The 15,476-nt window shown below is 37.0% G+C and overlaps 2 protein-coding genes across 6 annotated transcripts; both read left to right on the plus strand.

Annotated features, from left to right (window-relative positions):
- The first annotated feature begins 3,694 nt into the window (after nt 1-3,694).
- Nucleotides 3,695-4,436, plus strand: LOC130994119 (uncharacterized). The gene is made up of 4 exons (XM_057919155.1): nt 3,695-4,110; nt 4,196-4,202; nt 4,281-4,286; nt 4,356-4,436. The coding sequence occupies exons 1-4, from the start codon at nt 3,695-3,697 to the stop codon at nt 4,434-4,436; spliced, it is 510 nt and encodes a 169-aa protein (XP_057775138.1).
- Nucleotides 4,437-4,769: 333 nt separating this feature from the next.
- Nucleotides 4,770-9,676, plus strand: LOC130996085 (WD repeat-containing protein 55-like). 5 transcript variants are annotated; one of them, XM_057921606.1, is made up of 16 exons: nt 4,788-5,105; nt 5,226-5,517; nt 5,634-5,739; nt 5,816-5,848; nt 5,932-5,996; nt 6,084-6,171; nt 6,282-6,354; nt 6,999-7,105; nt 7,521-7,563; nt 7,677-7,733; nt 8,207-8,283; nt 8,431-8,479; nt 8,571-8,617; nt 8,699-8,772; nt 8,904-8,959; nt 9,112-9,676. In XM_057921606.1, the coding sequence occupies exons 3-16, from the start codon at nt 5,645-5,647 to the stop codon at nt 9,274-9,276; spliced, it is 1,029 nt and encodes a 342-aa protein (XP_057777589.1). In that variant the 5' UTR covers nt 4,788-5,105; nt 5,226-5,517; nt 5,634-5,644; the 3' UTR covers nt 9,277-9,676. The 5 variants fall into 5 exon arrangements, with proteins under 5 accessions (XP_057777587.1, XP_057777589.1, XP_057777591.1 ...); XM_057921608.1 differs by having other exon boundaries at nt 5,375-5,517; XM_057921609.1 differs by having other exon boundaries at nt 5,378-5,517.
- The last annotated feature ends 5,800 nt before the right edge of the window (nt 9,677-15,476 follow it).

Below are 15,476 nucleotides of genomic sequence, written 5' to 3' on the forward strand. Positions count from 1 at the left end.
TAGACAGGTTAACTTCATTTATTAACAACCCTGGAGACTCCGCTCATTGCAGCACCATCATCACACCGGCTCAACCTGCACATTTTTGAAAAAGATATGCAGGGCTGAGTACAAAAGTACTCAGTGAACAAATGCCAAACATCTCATGCATATAACATCATACATATTGTCATTGCCATTTCATATGCAAAACATAAGGGATTTATCTAAAAGCCTTATGTTCGCTAAACTCATTTTCATTTCTCAAAGTTGTCTGCGCAGACTTTCTCATCAAGTAAGTATCGTATTTGTTAACTCATGTACTGAGAGGGAGGCCTCCCTCTGCAGCACTGTGATCGGCCAACCTGAAAGATGACTCACGACCACCGTGTACACTAATTCTACCTCGCGTAGAACCGATATCATTTCTCATCCAGATAGATAACATACTAAAATCTCAAATAATTTGGCAATGCAATAACTTCAAAATATATTTCAGTTCAAGCTTTGAAAGGAAAATAAAACATCATTGCATTTAATATCCATTTTAATCATACATCATACATCAATACATCAATACATCAAACACATAAACATCTTGATTTTAGCGTAGAAAAGCCCACCTCGTTGCGTATGTGCAAACAGGTAACGTCATTCTCTCTCTCTCAAGTCGTCACTTCCCAAACGGACCTTCATTTTTATGAAGAATCGATGAGAAGAAGGATCATCATAACAGAAAACTCACTAACTTAAATTCACATAGGAAAAATAAAACTTAACACTTTAACTCTACTGCCCTGCCAGAGCTGACTTGGTAGCCAGAGCTGACCTCTCGGCAGAGCTGACTCTGCAGGGCTGAAACTCACTCTGCAGAGCTGACTTGGCAGAGCTGAAACTCACTCTGCAGAGCTGACTTGGCAGAGCTGAAACTCACTCTGCAGAGCTGAACTCAACAGCCAGAGCTGACTCAACAGCCAGAGCTGAACTCACTCAACAACCAGAGCTGACTTGCCAGAGCTGACTCAATAGCCAGAGCTGAACTCACTCAACAGCCAGAGCTGACTTAACAACCAGAGCTGACTTGCCAGAGCTGAACTCACTCAACAACCAGAGCTGACTTAACAGCCAGAGCTGAACTCACTCAACAGCCAGAGCTGACTCGCCCGGCAGAGCTGAAATCCACACGTCAGAGCTGACCAATCCGACAGAGCTGAACTGCAGAGCTGACCGCCCGTCAGAGCTGGATTTCACGCCGCCAGAGCTGACTATGCTCGGCAGAGCTGGAATTCACGTAGCAAACTCACCAAGTTCAAACTCATGCATGCTCTACAAACTCATACAAACATCCTACACATTTCCTACCATTTATCCAAACATCAAACTAACTCTATCATGCTCAACTCTAACTTAGAACACAAAATTCTAAGAAAACCTTAACATGCATCTTCCCAACCTCACGCAAAGTACAACCATGCTCAACAAAACATACAACTTTCATGCTTGGAAAAAAATACAATTTAAACATAGAACAAACCTAGCATGCTCCTAAACACATATAACAAGTCACAACGATTAAATAAAAATCGAAGGACGAGCTATGACGACGAACATCGACGGGCTGCCCTCATGGGTTTCATGGCTAGGGTTCGAACCATCCTTAACTCTTTCATTAAACATGCTCAACAATTACCCAAGAACAACATACTAAAACTCACGACGATCCGACATCGTTTCAAAATAAAGTCGAGAATTCGACGTTTTTCGACGTAACTTGAAAATAAAACCATCAAAACGTAGGTAGAGATGTTACCTACGTGGATACGTGATAAAAAAGATGATCGGCGTTCGTCTCGGTGCTCAAATCGGAGCTCAAAAGCTTGAAGAAGCTTTAATGGAGTTCTTGGTGTGTGAGTGTGTGTTTTGTGGTGAGAGGTGAGAGAAAGGGTGGCTGCTACAGCCACTTTTTTATAAGGCTAAGGCCTTGGGCGGTTGGGGAGGGGGTGGTTTTGGTAGGGTAGGCCTAGATATTTTGCCGTTAAATATCTCGTTTCTTCTCGTCTCGTCTCGTTTTAACGACTAACTACCCGTACTCTTCGTTACTCGCCCTCTCAACCTCTACTCACTTTCATTACACTCGTAATTCTATATAAATATAGAAAATCTAAGCTCGTTCTCGAAATTCTGATAAATGAGCTCGGTTCGTTTATCGAGAAATTTTGATTTACTATTCACTCGTCGTCCAAAAATAAAAACTTTCGTCATTGGACTCGTATTGAAAAACTAAGAATATTTCTCGACGACGTGCACGTAAGATTTTAAAAGTCGACAAAAAGACGAAATAGCAGTATTTTACTATTCATCATCAAAAAGTCAAAATTCCAAAAACGTCATAACGAACTCAGATCTCACTTCCGAGTTCACCATTCTCATTCAAATAATTATCTCGAATACTCAAACTCAAATACGGTTATAAAATCCCACATCATTCTCACATCATCAAACGAACATCTCAACATCATCAAAAGAATAACAAGAAAACATCATATAACTCATCATCTCTTTACAAAGTAAATCAAACAAGGGATCTAAACCCTAATTACTCAAACTCAAGCAGTTAAACACGTCATCAAAAGCTCGGGTATTACAGAGGCGGTGGGGATCTGGCTTCGTGGGGTGGAGGAATATTAGAAGAAAAAATTTGGGGAAGAAGAGCAGCTTGCGGCGTTGAGTGGAGAAAATGGAAAATTAGGGCTGGAAACCCAGCGCCCGCTCGACTTATATAGCTCGCTGGCACCCAGCGGTCGCTGGATGCTGGGTCTAGCGCTCGCTTGAAGTCAACGAATGATGGAATTTTTGGTTTCAAATCTATAAAAATCACGTCAAATTCTTGTTAAAATTCGTCCAAAATCTGTGCAAATTCCTATAGAATTCCAAAATACACGCAGATTTTGTATGAAATCCATGAACTTCTAAAATCTTTGGATTGTAAAAATCTACAGAATTTCTGAACATCGTTCAGGATTTTTATAGATTTCTGCAGACTTTTAAAATCTGGGTGTATTAGTTCAAGACTTTTAAAAGTCTTTTAAAATCTGGGTGTATTCGTTCAAGAATTTTAAAAGTCTTTTTAAAATCTGGGTGTATTCGTTCAATACTTTTAAAAGTCTATGTAAATCTAGGTGTATTCGTTAATCTACGGACTTTTAAATTGGAATGACTTTCATTGATTTCGTTCAGAAAATAGGCATCAACAAATCTGACCAAACACCACGAGAATTCACAAATCTGCCAAAATCACGCGCTCGCTGGGTTCCAGCGGCCGCGGCAAAGAAGCCAACGGCCGCTGGACCCAGCGCTCGAGCCTGACAAAGCCAGCGGTCGCTGGCATGCAGCGCGCGCTCGGCTTCCGCGCTCGGAGAAGCCAGCGGTCGCTGGCATGCAACTCTCGCTGGGTACTTTCTGCCTTGGTACTGAAGTTAGCTCATCACAACTGTTGGCATTCGTTTTGAGTTCAGTTCTTTTGTTGTAAGTAATTCACAATCTCAATCTCGCCCGCCCCTTCCTCTCTCTCCACAATCTCTTCGTCCTTCCTTTCATCCTCGCTAACTCACTCTTCAAGAATCTCAAAATCCTGCAAGAATTCGACCCCCACATTGTCATCGGCACCGGAGGCTTCGTCTCGTTCCCCACATGCCTCGCCGCCGCCTTCAAAGACATGAAGCTGATTATACAAGAGCAGAACTCCGTGCCCGGGATCGCAAATTTGGTTCTTTCCTTATTCGCTGACAAAATCTGTGTGGCCTTCGATTCGAGCGTGGAATGTTTCTGGGCCTGGCAGAGGGATAAGTGCGTTGTCTGTGGGAATCCGGTGAGGCTGTCATTGGTGAATGGAACCTCCAAGGCGGCGGCTAGGCGGCATTTCTTTCCTGCCGTGGAGGTGGAGAAGGTGGTGGTGATTCTTGGAGGGTCCCTAGGCGCCAATGCCATCAACATTGCTTTGTTCAATGTGTATTTGCAGATGTTGTCTGAGAATGATGGACTGTCCATTATATGGCAGACGGGCACGGACGCCTTCCCGGAGATGGAGAGCCTTGTCACCACTTATCCTAGCCTACTTCTTTCGCCGTCAGTGTTTGTCTCTCTAATCTCTTCTTGAACAAAAAAAAAAGGATTGGCTTTTGCCTTTGATTGCTTTATTATTGCATTGTGTGTTCAGTTGGAAGGTTTTGAACATTTTATTGCTGATTGATTATAGTTAAGTAGTTTTACTAGTTTGACTTTGAAATGTTTTTTTTGAATAGGTGAATGTAAGCTAACAAAAGAACTCTTTAAGCTGTAAGGTCTAACTAACTTGTTTTCTTAAATTTGGGAAATAGGATGTTGTGGCAGCTTGTGAGATTGTCAATTGCAGCGGCGTAGAGGTGCAATGTCAGGTAAAAGCACTAACATTCCCTTAGGTGTCGACAGCAAAGTCGAGTGAAATCAATGTAATGAGGAGTAGCCAAATTTAAAACAATAGAGCTTGGGATGCAGCGCTCGCTGGCACCCAGCGCTCGCTGGGTGTCCAGCGATCATGGGCTTCCAGCGGGCGTTGGGTTCCTCTCTACCGCCCGTTGAATCCCAGCGCTCGCTGGATTTGTGGATTTCAATTCCGTAGAAATCATGTCAAATTCTTTGTAATTCATTAAAAATTCGGTCAGGAATTCATTTAAAATCATGAAGAATCTGAGAGAATTCTATAGACTTTTAAAATCTACAAAAATCCTGAACGAATACACCCCCTTTAGACTTTCAAATTTTAGCGTTTTAAATTTATGGTTTTCTTTCTCCTCCCAGCCTCCCTAACCGCCGCCCCCATTCCTCCCACCCACACCCGCCGCCCCGAGGCCCCGCCGGCGCCGCGCCTTCTGCATCGAGCCTCGCCGCCGCCCAGGCCTAAGCCTCTGCCTCGCCATCGGCGCATCACCCACCAGCGCCAGGGCCCCTCCACGCCCAGGTCCTCCCAGCCGAACCGACCCGCGACGCCATCGCCCAGGCCCGGCTGTTCCTCGCCGTCGCCCAAGCGCCAAGCCTTGCCTCGCCGTCGCCCAGGCCCGCCGCCGCCGTTCCCCTCACTAAACCCGTCGGTGAGTGTCTTCTCTATTTCTAATTTCGAAGTTCTCTTAAGTCTTACCTTCATTTTTCTGGAATATGAGGTTGTTATTTGCTGGAATATGAAGTTCTCTTACCTTAACTGTTTCGAAAAGGTTTATTGATGACACGTGCCTCAGATTGCATGTTTGTGTATTGGAAAGTAAGGATGATAAATTGCAAATATCTGTTAGAATCCGAGTACGTGTTGAGTTTGAATTCATTTTTATTTCTTCAATTATGTACTGGATTATTTTTCTATTAGAAGAATCAGTATAATGTAAACTGTGATGCTATTCGGCTGATCGGCTCAAACTTGATGTATCTGGTTCTGAGTTTGATTACTTGGAAACTGCACTCCATAAGTTTGAGGAGGATGGACCTTTCTTCCTCGGTCAGTTTAATCAAGTAAGTGATGCACTCTGGGGTTTTGCCTTTTGAAAGAGAACGAAGAATGATACAATAGAACTGCGTTTTGAGATTTTCATTAAACCCACACTTGATGCACTTCCTTTAATTCTTAGATTACTGGAAAATGGAGATTGATTTGGAAAAGCTTCCGTTTGATCTCGACTTTCATCCATCAACTAATCTCATCGCCGCTGGTCTCATTACCGGCCATCTCCTACTGTGAGTTCAGTTTCACCTCCCAGCTCTCCATCATATGAATTATGTCGCTGATGAATTCTTGTTCCATTTGCATTAGGTACCGTTATGATGCTGAAGCTACGCCTCAAAGGTACAATTCTCTAGTGGCAATACAAAATTTTCAATTTCACGTGTTGATTTAGTTAAACTTTTTATGGTTATGTTGATTATCAGGTTGCTAGAAGTGAATGCTCATACCGAATCATGTAGGGCTCTCCGTTTTGTCAACGAAGGGCGTGGTAATTTGTGTGCTTTCTTTAATACTGATTATTGTTGTGCCTCTGTTTTTATTTAGTTCCTCTACTGAAATCGAATTTCGTGTTCAGCTATAGTCACCGGGTCTCCAGATTTTTCCATTCTTGCGACAGATGTCGAAACTGGTGCGGCAATTGCACGCTTTGATAACTCTCATGGGTGGGTTTTGCAGAAAATATTTTTGTTCCTGTTATGAGACTATCTTACATCTATCATAGATGTAGAATCACCTTTTCAGAAATTAAAAGGATTACTTGCCAAATGTGTAGGGCTGCTGTAAATCGAATAGTTAACTTGACAGAATCTACCATTGCATCCGGTGATGATGAAGGTTGTATTAAGGTGAAGTTTCATGGTCATTATGAGTGAAAATTCAACCTCATGACCCAAAGTGTGTACTGTAGCTGTGTGCTATTTTAGAGGCTGTTGTGCTATGCTAAATGAATCAATTGTGCTTGTTGTGATTTTTGTAAGCTCCGTGAAACTCTTAAGAGTAGCAATTTATGTTTGAACTTTGGCGGTCAATTTTCAGAGAAATACTCTTGCTGTTGATCAATTCAAACATGAATGCTACTGGGTAGCTCCCTCAGGGTGGTCGTACTTAATGCATTTAAAATTTTAAATTGATTATCCAATCTGCATCCACAATTTTACACCCTATCCTATTGCTAGTAAAACCTCATTTTTTTATTAGAGTGAGTTCACCTTCTATGTGGAATAATCTGTTGATCTGTGCATTGTTATCTAAAATGCAATATGTGTCCTTTGGCACAATCTCTTACATCGAAACCAAGTGTTCTGCTCCACATTCTTTTTTAGTTGAGTAAAGATAGTTAAGCCATTGTTTGTTTTTGTTAGATTCTCCTTCTGACTCTCTATTGTTTGGTAGGGAGAGTGTCATTTTTTGCCAAGCAGCTAATTGCTGAGCCATTCTCTTTTAACCGTCTAATAAAGATATTTTCATTTTTCTTTCTACTGCATCACAGGTATGGGATACCAGGCAACCTACTTGCTGCAATACTTTAAATGTTCATGAAGAATATATTTCAGATATGACATTTGCATCAGACTCCTTGAAATTGATTGGGACAAGGTAGTCTTCTCCTCTGTATGTGGGCATGTGTCTGGGGAAATCCTGCAAAATGTTTGTTTTAAGATATAAGCTCTCAAGCTTATCACAATGTTTATTTTTAAAGCCTGTTCGGGGGGCAGGGAAGTAGGATGTATAAATATAACTTTCTGAATTTTGTGACCATGTCATTTTGTATATTTCAACGTTCAGCTCTAAAACTCAAATTTCCTATCTTGGGTGTAGACAGCCATATTTTCATGTTAAAAGAGAACGTAGCAATAGTATCTAACTTCTATTTTCTTCCTAGTTTGCACCTGTTGTAAGTGCAAATTCATCATGTGATGATATTTTTCCAACTGCATGATTACACTTTCATTTACCTGACGTTTCCACTTCTCTTATATATGCTTTAATTTTTATAAATCTCTGAATATAGTGGGGATGGCACTTTATCTGTTTGCAATTTAAGAAGCAACAAGGTATGTTCTTTTGCTTTCTTTTAGTATTTGGTCATTCTGATTGCATGCTGCTGTCAGTGCCTTTATTAACTACCCTTGGTCAATGAATGATATGTGCTATTAATGTACATTAGGTTCAAACTCGATCAGAGTTCTCTGAGGACGAGCTGCTTTCTGTTGTGATTATGAAGGTTGGTCTAAATTTCCTCTAGAAAAGTGAAAGTTGTTTCCAAATTGCTTTGGAATAGGCCTCTAGCATAGAAGAGACCTGCTGAGTTTGCTTTCAATATTTAATAGTTAGCTTTAGCGAGTGATGAAACTTTTTTAGTTCTTTTTTGTTGTGTGACATTTGACAATATCAAGTTTAGTTTCTATAGCCATTGGTGCTTGACCATTCTCTGTCTACTCTAGTGAAGAACAAAGTGAGAAAAAAAATTGCTTGGTGAATTTATCCTCCATGTACTTTGTCTTTTATGTTGGTTGTTCTTTTTATTTCCTCTTTATGGTTTTCTTGATCCGGAGATGAGAAATGCCATCTTCCTTGCAACAATAGTTGTATGCACCATATTATATCTTTCCACGTCACCTAGTATTTTGTGATATGCCTAACTGTTGTTTTTTTTTTTTTTCCCCCCTTGTTTTCCTTGTTTTCCTTTTGGACTAGAATGGTAGAAAGGTTATATGTGGAACACAAAGTGGAACTCTATTGTTGTACTCGTGGGGATTTTTCAAGGATTGCAGGTACTATATGCTTTTCTCGGATGTCTATTTTCTCTGTTTACATATTTAAATAATGGGGTGGAATAGAGGACCCTGCACGATCTTTTTCTAGTTTGGTTTGCATTAATTATTATAGGTTGATATTGATAGTAGCTTTTTAATGATTAGTGATCGTTTTGTTGATCTCTCTCCCAACTCTGTCGATGCCATGCTAAAGGTCAGTACTATCATGATGATCTGTTTCCGTTTTGCAATATTTCTTCTGCTTCTAGAGTTGTTTGTCTAATGAGATTCTTCTAAATCTTAAGCTTGACGAAGAAAGATTAATAACTGGTTCCGAGAATGGTATAATCAGGTGAGGATTTTGTGTTAAAGAACGCACATTTTTTCACTTCAGATTTTAGGTTAACTTATATTTCCCTTTTTCTCTTTCTAGCCTGGTAGGGATACTGCCCAATAGAATAATTCAGCCAATTGCTGAGCATTCTGAATACCCCGTGGAACGTCTTGGTATGACTTATTCTTTTTTGCAAACAGATAATTTGAAGTTTTTACTTCTTTTGGTCAGAAGCCAAGCAATTTAATAACCTTTTGCATCTGCCTGTTATCTCTCACTGTCATTACTTATTTTTGCATTGCAGCTTTTTCTCATGATAAAAAGTTCCTAGGCAGCATATCACATGATCAAACACTAAAGGTCAGGGTATCTCTATTATACACTTTTTGATTCATGTATTCAGAATTTATGTTTGGTTTATCTATTTATTTTTATCTGTATATATCTTGTTTTGAAAGTTGGTTTACATGACGTATGTTCTCAACCTACTGACCCTCTGTGAATATATATAGCTATGGGATCTGGATGAATTGCTCCAAAGATCTGAAGATACTTTGCCAAATCGTTCTGCTGCATCAAATAGTGATAGCGATGAGATGGATGTCGATGCTAGTATCCCAAAACCTTCTAAAGGTATACCAATATCTTTTAGGCACTTTCAGTTTTTCACTTTATAGAGTGGAAGGTAGAAAGTTCATGAATTTTTCTCTTGTAGAATTCATTTTATCATCTTGGGTGGCAGTAGTGTGCTTGGGTGTTTGTTGCTGCATCAGTTTATTTATGTTTGAATTCTCTTGTGAGGTTTCATCGGGTTTGGCTTTGTTTAGATTGAAGTTAACTGTATTCGAAGAAGCATTCACTGTAAATCTTGTTTAAAATAATTGCTACAAATATCTTATTAACACGTGTGCTTTTGACAATTCAAGTAATTTCTTTGCAGAAATGTAGTATTGCTGATTTTTGTGGTTGAATGTAGAAAATCGAAGTCGAGTGTTGTGCTGACAATCTATTTTGTAGATTTATTCATTTCTTAATTTGATTTCATTTTCTTTTTATGGATCCATTAATCTAGATGGAGATTTGTTTGTTGAGGTCTTAAAATATCTCTCGAAATTATTTTAAGTTTTCTATAAAAAAATATTTATCATATTGTTTTGTAGTTTACTAGAAAAAGCATCTTATTTTAACGTAAAAACATGTATTTAGTCAAATACAAAAAGGCCTTCATTTCTTGTGAAAATATCATTTCATATTTTCTTCATCTTATAGTGTTGAGATCAAATTTAGTTTTCAATAAAATTTGTATTCTCTTTCTCGCCTACATTGAATTTTCCAATGTCTATCTTTATGCATGACATGACATACACGATTACATCTCGGCAACTAAAAAATACATATTCAAAAAATAAAAAATTTTGGATTAATTTTATATATATAGATATTCGACATAAAACACTCTAACTAACTTATCTATTAATACGTGATGTTTGTCCAAATTATCAATATTTAAAAGATAATTTATTGATTGACTTATTAACTTAAATATGAAAATTATTTATATAGTATAAGTTTATATGCATTAATAATGATTAATTTTATATTATTAAAGATAAAATTGATCTTTACTAATAATAATATGAATTAAGTTTTAGCAGGGGTAATTGATTAATTTTGTTATAGATACTAATTTTGCTCCAGTATGATATACGATAATAATTATTTAATTAAATTAGTAAAAAATATAAGTAATTTATATTTTTTGAAGTTGAATGTCTTTTTATATTATAAAACTATAGTAAAATTAATAATATTTTCATAATTAAAAGATAAAATTTATAGGTTTTTTAACTTATAAAAAATAGATTTTACCAATATTATAAGTGTTCATATAAAGATGAAGTTTTATAGTTGTATGTGATTCAAATCAATGACCAATATTTCAACAACAGATTTTTATCAACGATCATTATTAGCTAGTTAAAATGTCGATCAAAATATTCATATATTTTTCTTTCAGGTTTCTACTAAGTAAAAAAAGTATTTTCTAGAATTTTTTTAATGCATGTTAGCAAGACAGATTTTCTAAAACTTTTATTTTTTTTATGTATATTATACAACTCTGACTTCTTTTTTTTCTTTTCAAAATACTCCATTAGTCTCAATTATATATGTTGATTGAATTTTGTACGAGAATTAAGAAAATTATACAACTTTCTAATATGCTCATATGTATTCCTTTGGCGACATATGCTAGAGTTAATAAAAAAAATAATAATTTATTTGTAAATGATTTAAAAATACGTTACCTTTTTATAAAAATCGGCTTATATATTTGAGACATCTGGAAAAGAAAAATAAGACTATATAATTCAGACGGATATAGTATATTTTATCCACGCGGATGAGAATAATAGAGATGAGAAGAAGTTGGATGATTGTAATGATGACACTCTACGTAAGAGATTTTGACATTCTCTCCATCGCCAACGTCAACAAGTAAAAGAAAAGAGATACCAGTTATGTCAAAATTTTCAGCTATTTTCATTCTTTTTTCTCTCAAATATTGATCATTGTTCTGGAATGGTGCAGTGAATGAGGATTTCGACATTTTTTGTGTGAATAGATTTAATTAAGGGCACTTTTTCTCTCAATTTTTTTGCTTTCTTCTCTCAAATATTGACCATCATTCTGGAATGGTTCTGTGAAAGGGGATTTTGGCAATTTTTTGTAAATAACTCAATCAGATTTATTTTTCGGATCTGATCGGCTTGACTGTTAAGTAAATTTCGAATTTTCGAATCGGATTGATAGTTTTAAAATTCGAAAAAAATTCAAAATTTGGATTATATATGTAACTATAAGTAATATATATATATATATATATATAGATTAGTTCTTAAATAGTTAAATATTTCTAAATTCTAACTCCACACTCTCATCTTGTTTGATTATAATTAATCGTTTGTTAATTATAACCTAATTCGATCATAATTATCTAATTTGTTCGGTTCATATGTATTTCAGATTTTTTTTTGTTTTTCAGATCTTTTTTTTTTCACATTTCAGATTTTCGGTTCGGATTGGATTTTATCTGAATTTTTTTGAATTTTAGGATTCGGTTTATCGGATAATATGGTTCGGATCAGATTGAATTTTAGAGAAATTTATGATTTTCGGATCGGATCAGATCGGATCGAATCAGGCAAAAATTCGACTCGAAATCCGAATGCTCACCCCTCTTGTTGGGAAATAAAAAGAAATATCCTACCCTTAGTTTTGATGATTCCAAAATCCTTAGATTTTAATTGTACTAGACTAGAATTTATTTCTGGACTCAACTGTTGGAGTTCATTTTTCTAGTATCGACTGAAGACCAAAGCACTGAAGTCGCAAGGACTGAAAACGAAAGTATTGAATAGCAAAGCACTGAAGTATGAAAGACTGAAGACCAACAACTGAAGACTGAAGAACTGAAGATCGAAGAACTGAAGTCTTGAAGACTGAAGAATTAAGGACTGAAATTCACCTGAATTAAATGTTGAGTTTAATGAAGTATCTGCACTTAAGTATAAGTGTTAGGGAAACACTTCAGTACACCTGATCAGTCAAAAAACAATCAATGCAACTGAAAGGAATGTTTCGAATAGAAACCTTGGACTGATAAGTGCAAGATACGGATTGAAGCTGGAGTTATATATAACACACCCAGTGTTATCGAAGGACAACTTGAATGCTTCCAGTACACGTTGCATTTAATGCTAAGGACAGTGCATTTAATGCAAGGATATGGTGAATCGTCCTTCAACCTACAGAGTTTCCATTTCCGTGTTACCTTACATTGTAACACCATCGCCTATCCTAGAAAAGCCATGCCTATTTCGGCGTAAAGGAGATAGAGGACGAAGACTTGAGCCACATTTGAATTGACAAGTCAAACGACAGATAAGATTGAAGGACCCCCTCCAACAGATCTATTCCATCCCATTCACCTATAAATAGAGCTCAAGATTCAACCTTCGACCTCACCGATTCAAGAACATATGCTGAAGCTCTGCCGAACTCAAGACTCAACTTAAACTTAGCCAAAATCCTTGAATCGAAGAAGAGAACCTCCATTGCCAAATATCAGTACACCTGATATATAAACATTTTCTTAGAAGCTACTAGGCAAATATTCCTGATCCTCAGCCTAGTTTTCGATTACTTGAGAGCCTATTCTCAGTAATCTGTAATTGGAGAGTTGAACCATTTTCTACCAGAGTTAGAAGAGCGTTTGAGATAGAGAGAGTTCGAGACGTCGTTCTGAACTCAGAGAATCTTAACCATCGCGAGCTAGACATGTGTTGTCTTAGCAACTGCGAGTTAAGAAAGTGAAAAGTCCAACCCAGTGTGTTGGCTCTGAAACTTGAGTTTCAGAAGCAAGGTTTGTTGTGCACCCGCAAGCACAAACCCAATGATTTGTCAGTGTGATCGACTAACCGTGGACATAGGAAATTATTTTCCGAACCACGTAAAAACTCTTTGTGTTCTTACTTGCTTTCAGTATTTACATTTCCTTATCTGTGCACAAACCATTATCCATGCTGAAATTGTTAAAGTGAACCTAAGAACTTACAAAGTGATTCGTTTAACGGCTATTTCATAAAATCGTTTCCGCTCCAAGTGTTATCAGTCTAACTAACAAATCTTTGGATAATTAGTAAGATTTCTAACACTTATCTGATTATTTATAACTGATTAGACTGAAGGCTTACTTGAACTATCAGTGAGATGACAAGTTCTTCGCACTGAAGTTAACCTACTGAATCATCATCAGTATCAGTCTACACCCGCTCTTAACTGATCTTACCTCGCACTGTTCATTTCAGTTAACTCACTGCAGTATCAGTTTCGATATTCACATCAGTTTACAAAAGAAATTTTAAGTTGTTTAAAAATAGTCTACTGGTGTATTCCCCCATAGACCAGTTCAGTGACCCTACGGGACCCAACACCTCTTGAGCTTTTGAATTTTAGAGTCTGATGAGTTAAAATCTAACAAATATATACATATTTTTAAAAAATAGAATTTATACTGAGTGCTAGTGATCAGAATGTAAATGGTGACGATAAAGAGCTTAAATTGCAAGATAACAATAAGACATTTATAAAGTCTATTTACTCGCGCCGAATTTTTTTTTACAGTCTTAATGGATCCTCTATTTATACAACAGATACAAAGCTGATGAAACAGTAATTCTGTCAATGTGTACGTATACTGCATGCTGTTTTCTAATTGATTACCTTGACGTACCTACTATTTTCTTCCACACTGTTGGGTTGGTATGAAAGTCTTCCCATGTCGATGTTGTATTTAGGTTTGTATGAATCTCTTGTTGGCTTTGAATCCTCTGCATAGCAAGTGGTAATGGTGGTCACGAGCTCTTCGACAATTCGCGCATTTATATATTAAGAGTATCATGACTCTGTCTATAATAAGGGTTGTCAACGTTGCTGCAAGGTTTACGTCTCATCAACGTTTAATATAACTATAATGTGAAAACACTTTGCAATTTAGAAATTTCTAGTGAAACACTATTGATTCGAAATCTATATTCTATGTGTATCTGTAGCCAAGTTTTCCATTCTGAAAATTAATAGGATGTTAAAGTGAAAATGATAGATGAGCTTATGTATCTATGGAATTTGAGCATTTCATTCAAGATTTTGAATAATGGAGATCTCGGCAACATGTTACTCTTTATATAATAGTGTTTTCTACATATTTGACACACAAATTGTTGATTGACAGCTGCACACCATGCGGTCATTTGTTTGGACATGATTGTCGTTGTACCAGTATGATTCGGCAACGAAGCCCGATGGTAACATGAATGTGATGATTTGTAAATAGAATATGTCATGCGAACGTGCATTGCATATTATAAGTTGTTAGGGCTGGAAAATAATCCCAACTGTTGCATGTATTTATGATTCTGCCAGTGCCCGCATTGTTAGAAGAGATTTTGGTTTGGTGGCATCCGTCTCCTGTTCACTAGCGAGGTAATATTACCTCTTTTGCTTGATTATTTATGCAAAAAGGCTATGTGATAAAGGCCCCTAAAGGATGTGATTTGTGCACAGTTCGTGGAACAAGAACCCGAACAAGTAACTTCTGGTTTAGTCCACTAACTTACAAAAGTTGGGAATGAAATTGGTTCTTCAACCTATCTCAAAAGTAGTGGTGGAGCACTGTTCAACCTAAAGTGTATCTCTAGATTGCTCGCAAGAGAACGAGGTCAATTGTAGAGTGATAAGTTGCCCAAGTCGTATCCACAAAGAAAGCTTAACAGGGCTAGCAATTATGTGTTGTACACGTAAAGCAAATAAATCCTACACATTCTAACCAATATTCAAGTGATCAAGTTGTGTGTATCTAAAACAATGAGAAATGAATTCAAGATTAATAAGCAAATAAAAGTAAAGATTAAACGATTCTAGGGAAATGAGTCATCTTCTCGGGACATCGATGAACAAGTGAAAAACAATGCACAATTAATAAACTCACATAAATTCAACTAACATAGAAACTCAAACCATAGCTTTCACATTCTAGTTTGAATCTACGCCAATAAAATAATGTGAATTAACCAATTATTAGACTGTACGTTTTCGATTAAGTCTAATCCAATTCAACCACGATCAAGCAACGAGTTCTTCTCTCGATCTCACACGTTGCAAACACAATAAAGCAGTGATCAATTGCTAAATTGAAAATCAAACAATTGAATCGGACATATGCATCAAGAATTCACAAAATACACCAATGAAATCCAATTGAATCCCCTAACCCTATATTATGGAAGTTAGTTCATAATGCTGTAAAAATAAAAGAAAG

This window comes from Salvia miltiorrhiza, chromosome 7 (assembly GCF_028751815.1).
Source record: "Salvia miltiorrhiza cultivar Shanhuang (shh) chromosome 7, IMPLAD_Smil_shh, whole genome shotgun sequence".
In the NCBI taxonomy this organism is placed as follows: Eukaryota; Viridiplantae; Streptophyta; class Magnoliopsida; order Lamiales; family Lamiaceae; genus Salvia; species Salvia miltiorrhiza.

What these genes read in the sequence shown, in the direction of transcription:
- LOC130996085 (XM_057921604.1), top strand. Translation starts at nt 5,645, where the DNA reads ATGGAGATTGATTTGGAAAAGCTTCCGTTTGATCTCGACTTTCATCCA. An exon ending in TTTTGTCAACGAAGGGCGTG is followed by an intron (nt 5,997 to 6,083) that starts GTAATTTGTGTG and finishes TTTCGTGTTCAG; the next exon opens with CTATAGTCACCGGGTCTCCA. An exon ending in CACATGATCAAACACTAAAG is followed by an intron (nt 8,960 to 9,111) that starts GTCAGGGTATCT and finishes GAATATATATAG; the next exon opens with CTATGGGATCTGGATGAATT.
- LOC130994119 (XM_057919155.1), top strand. Translation starts at nt 3,695, where the DNA reads ATGAAGCTGATTATACAAGAGCAGAACTCCGTGCCCGGGATCGCAAAT.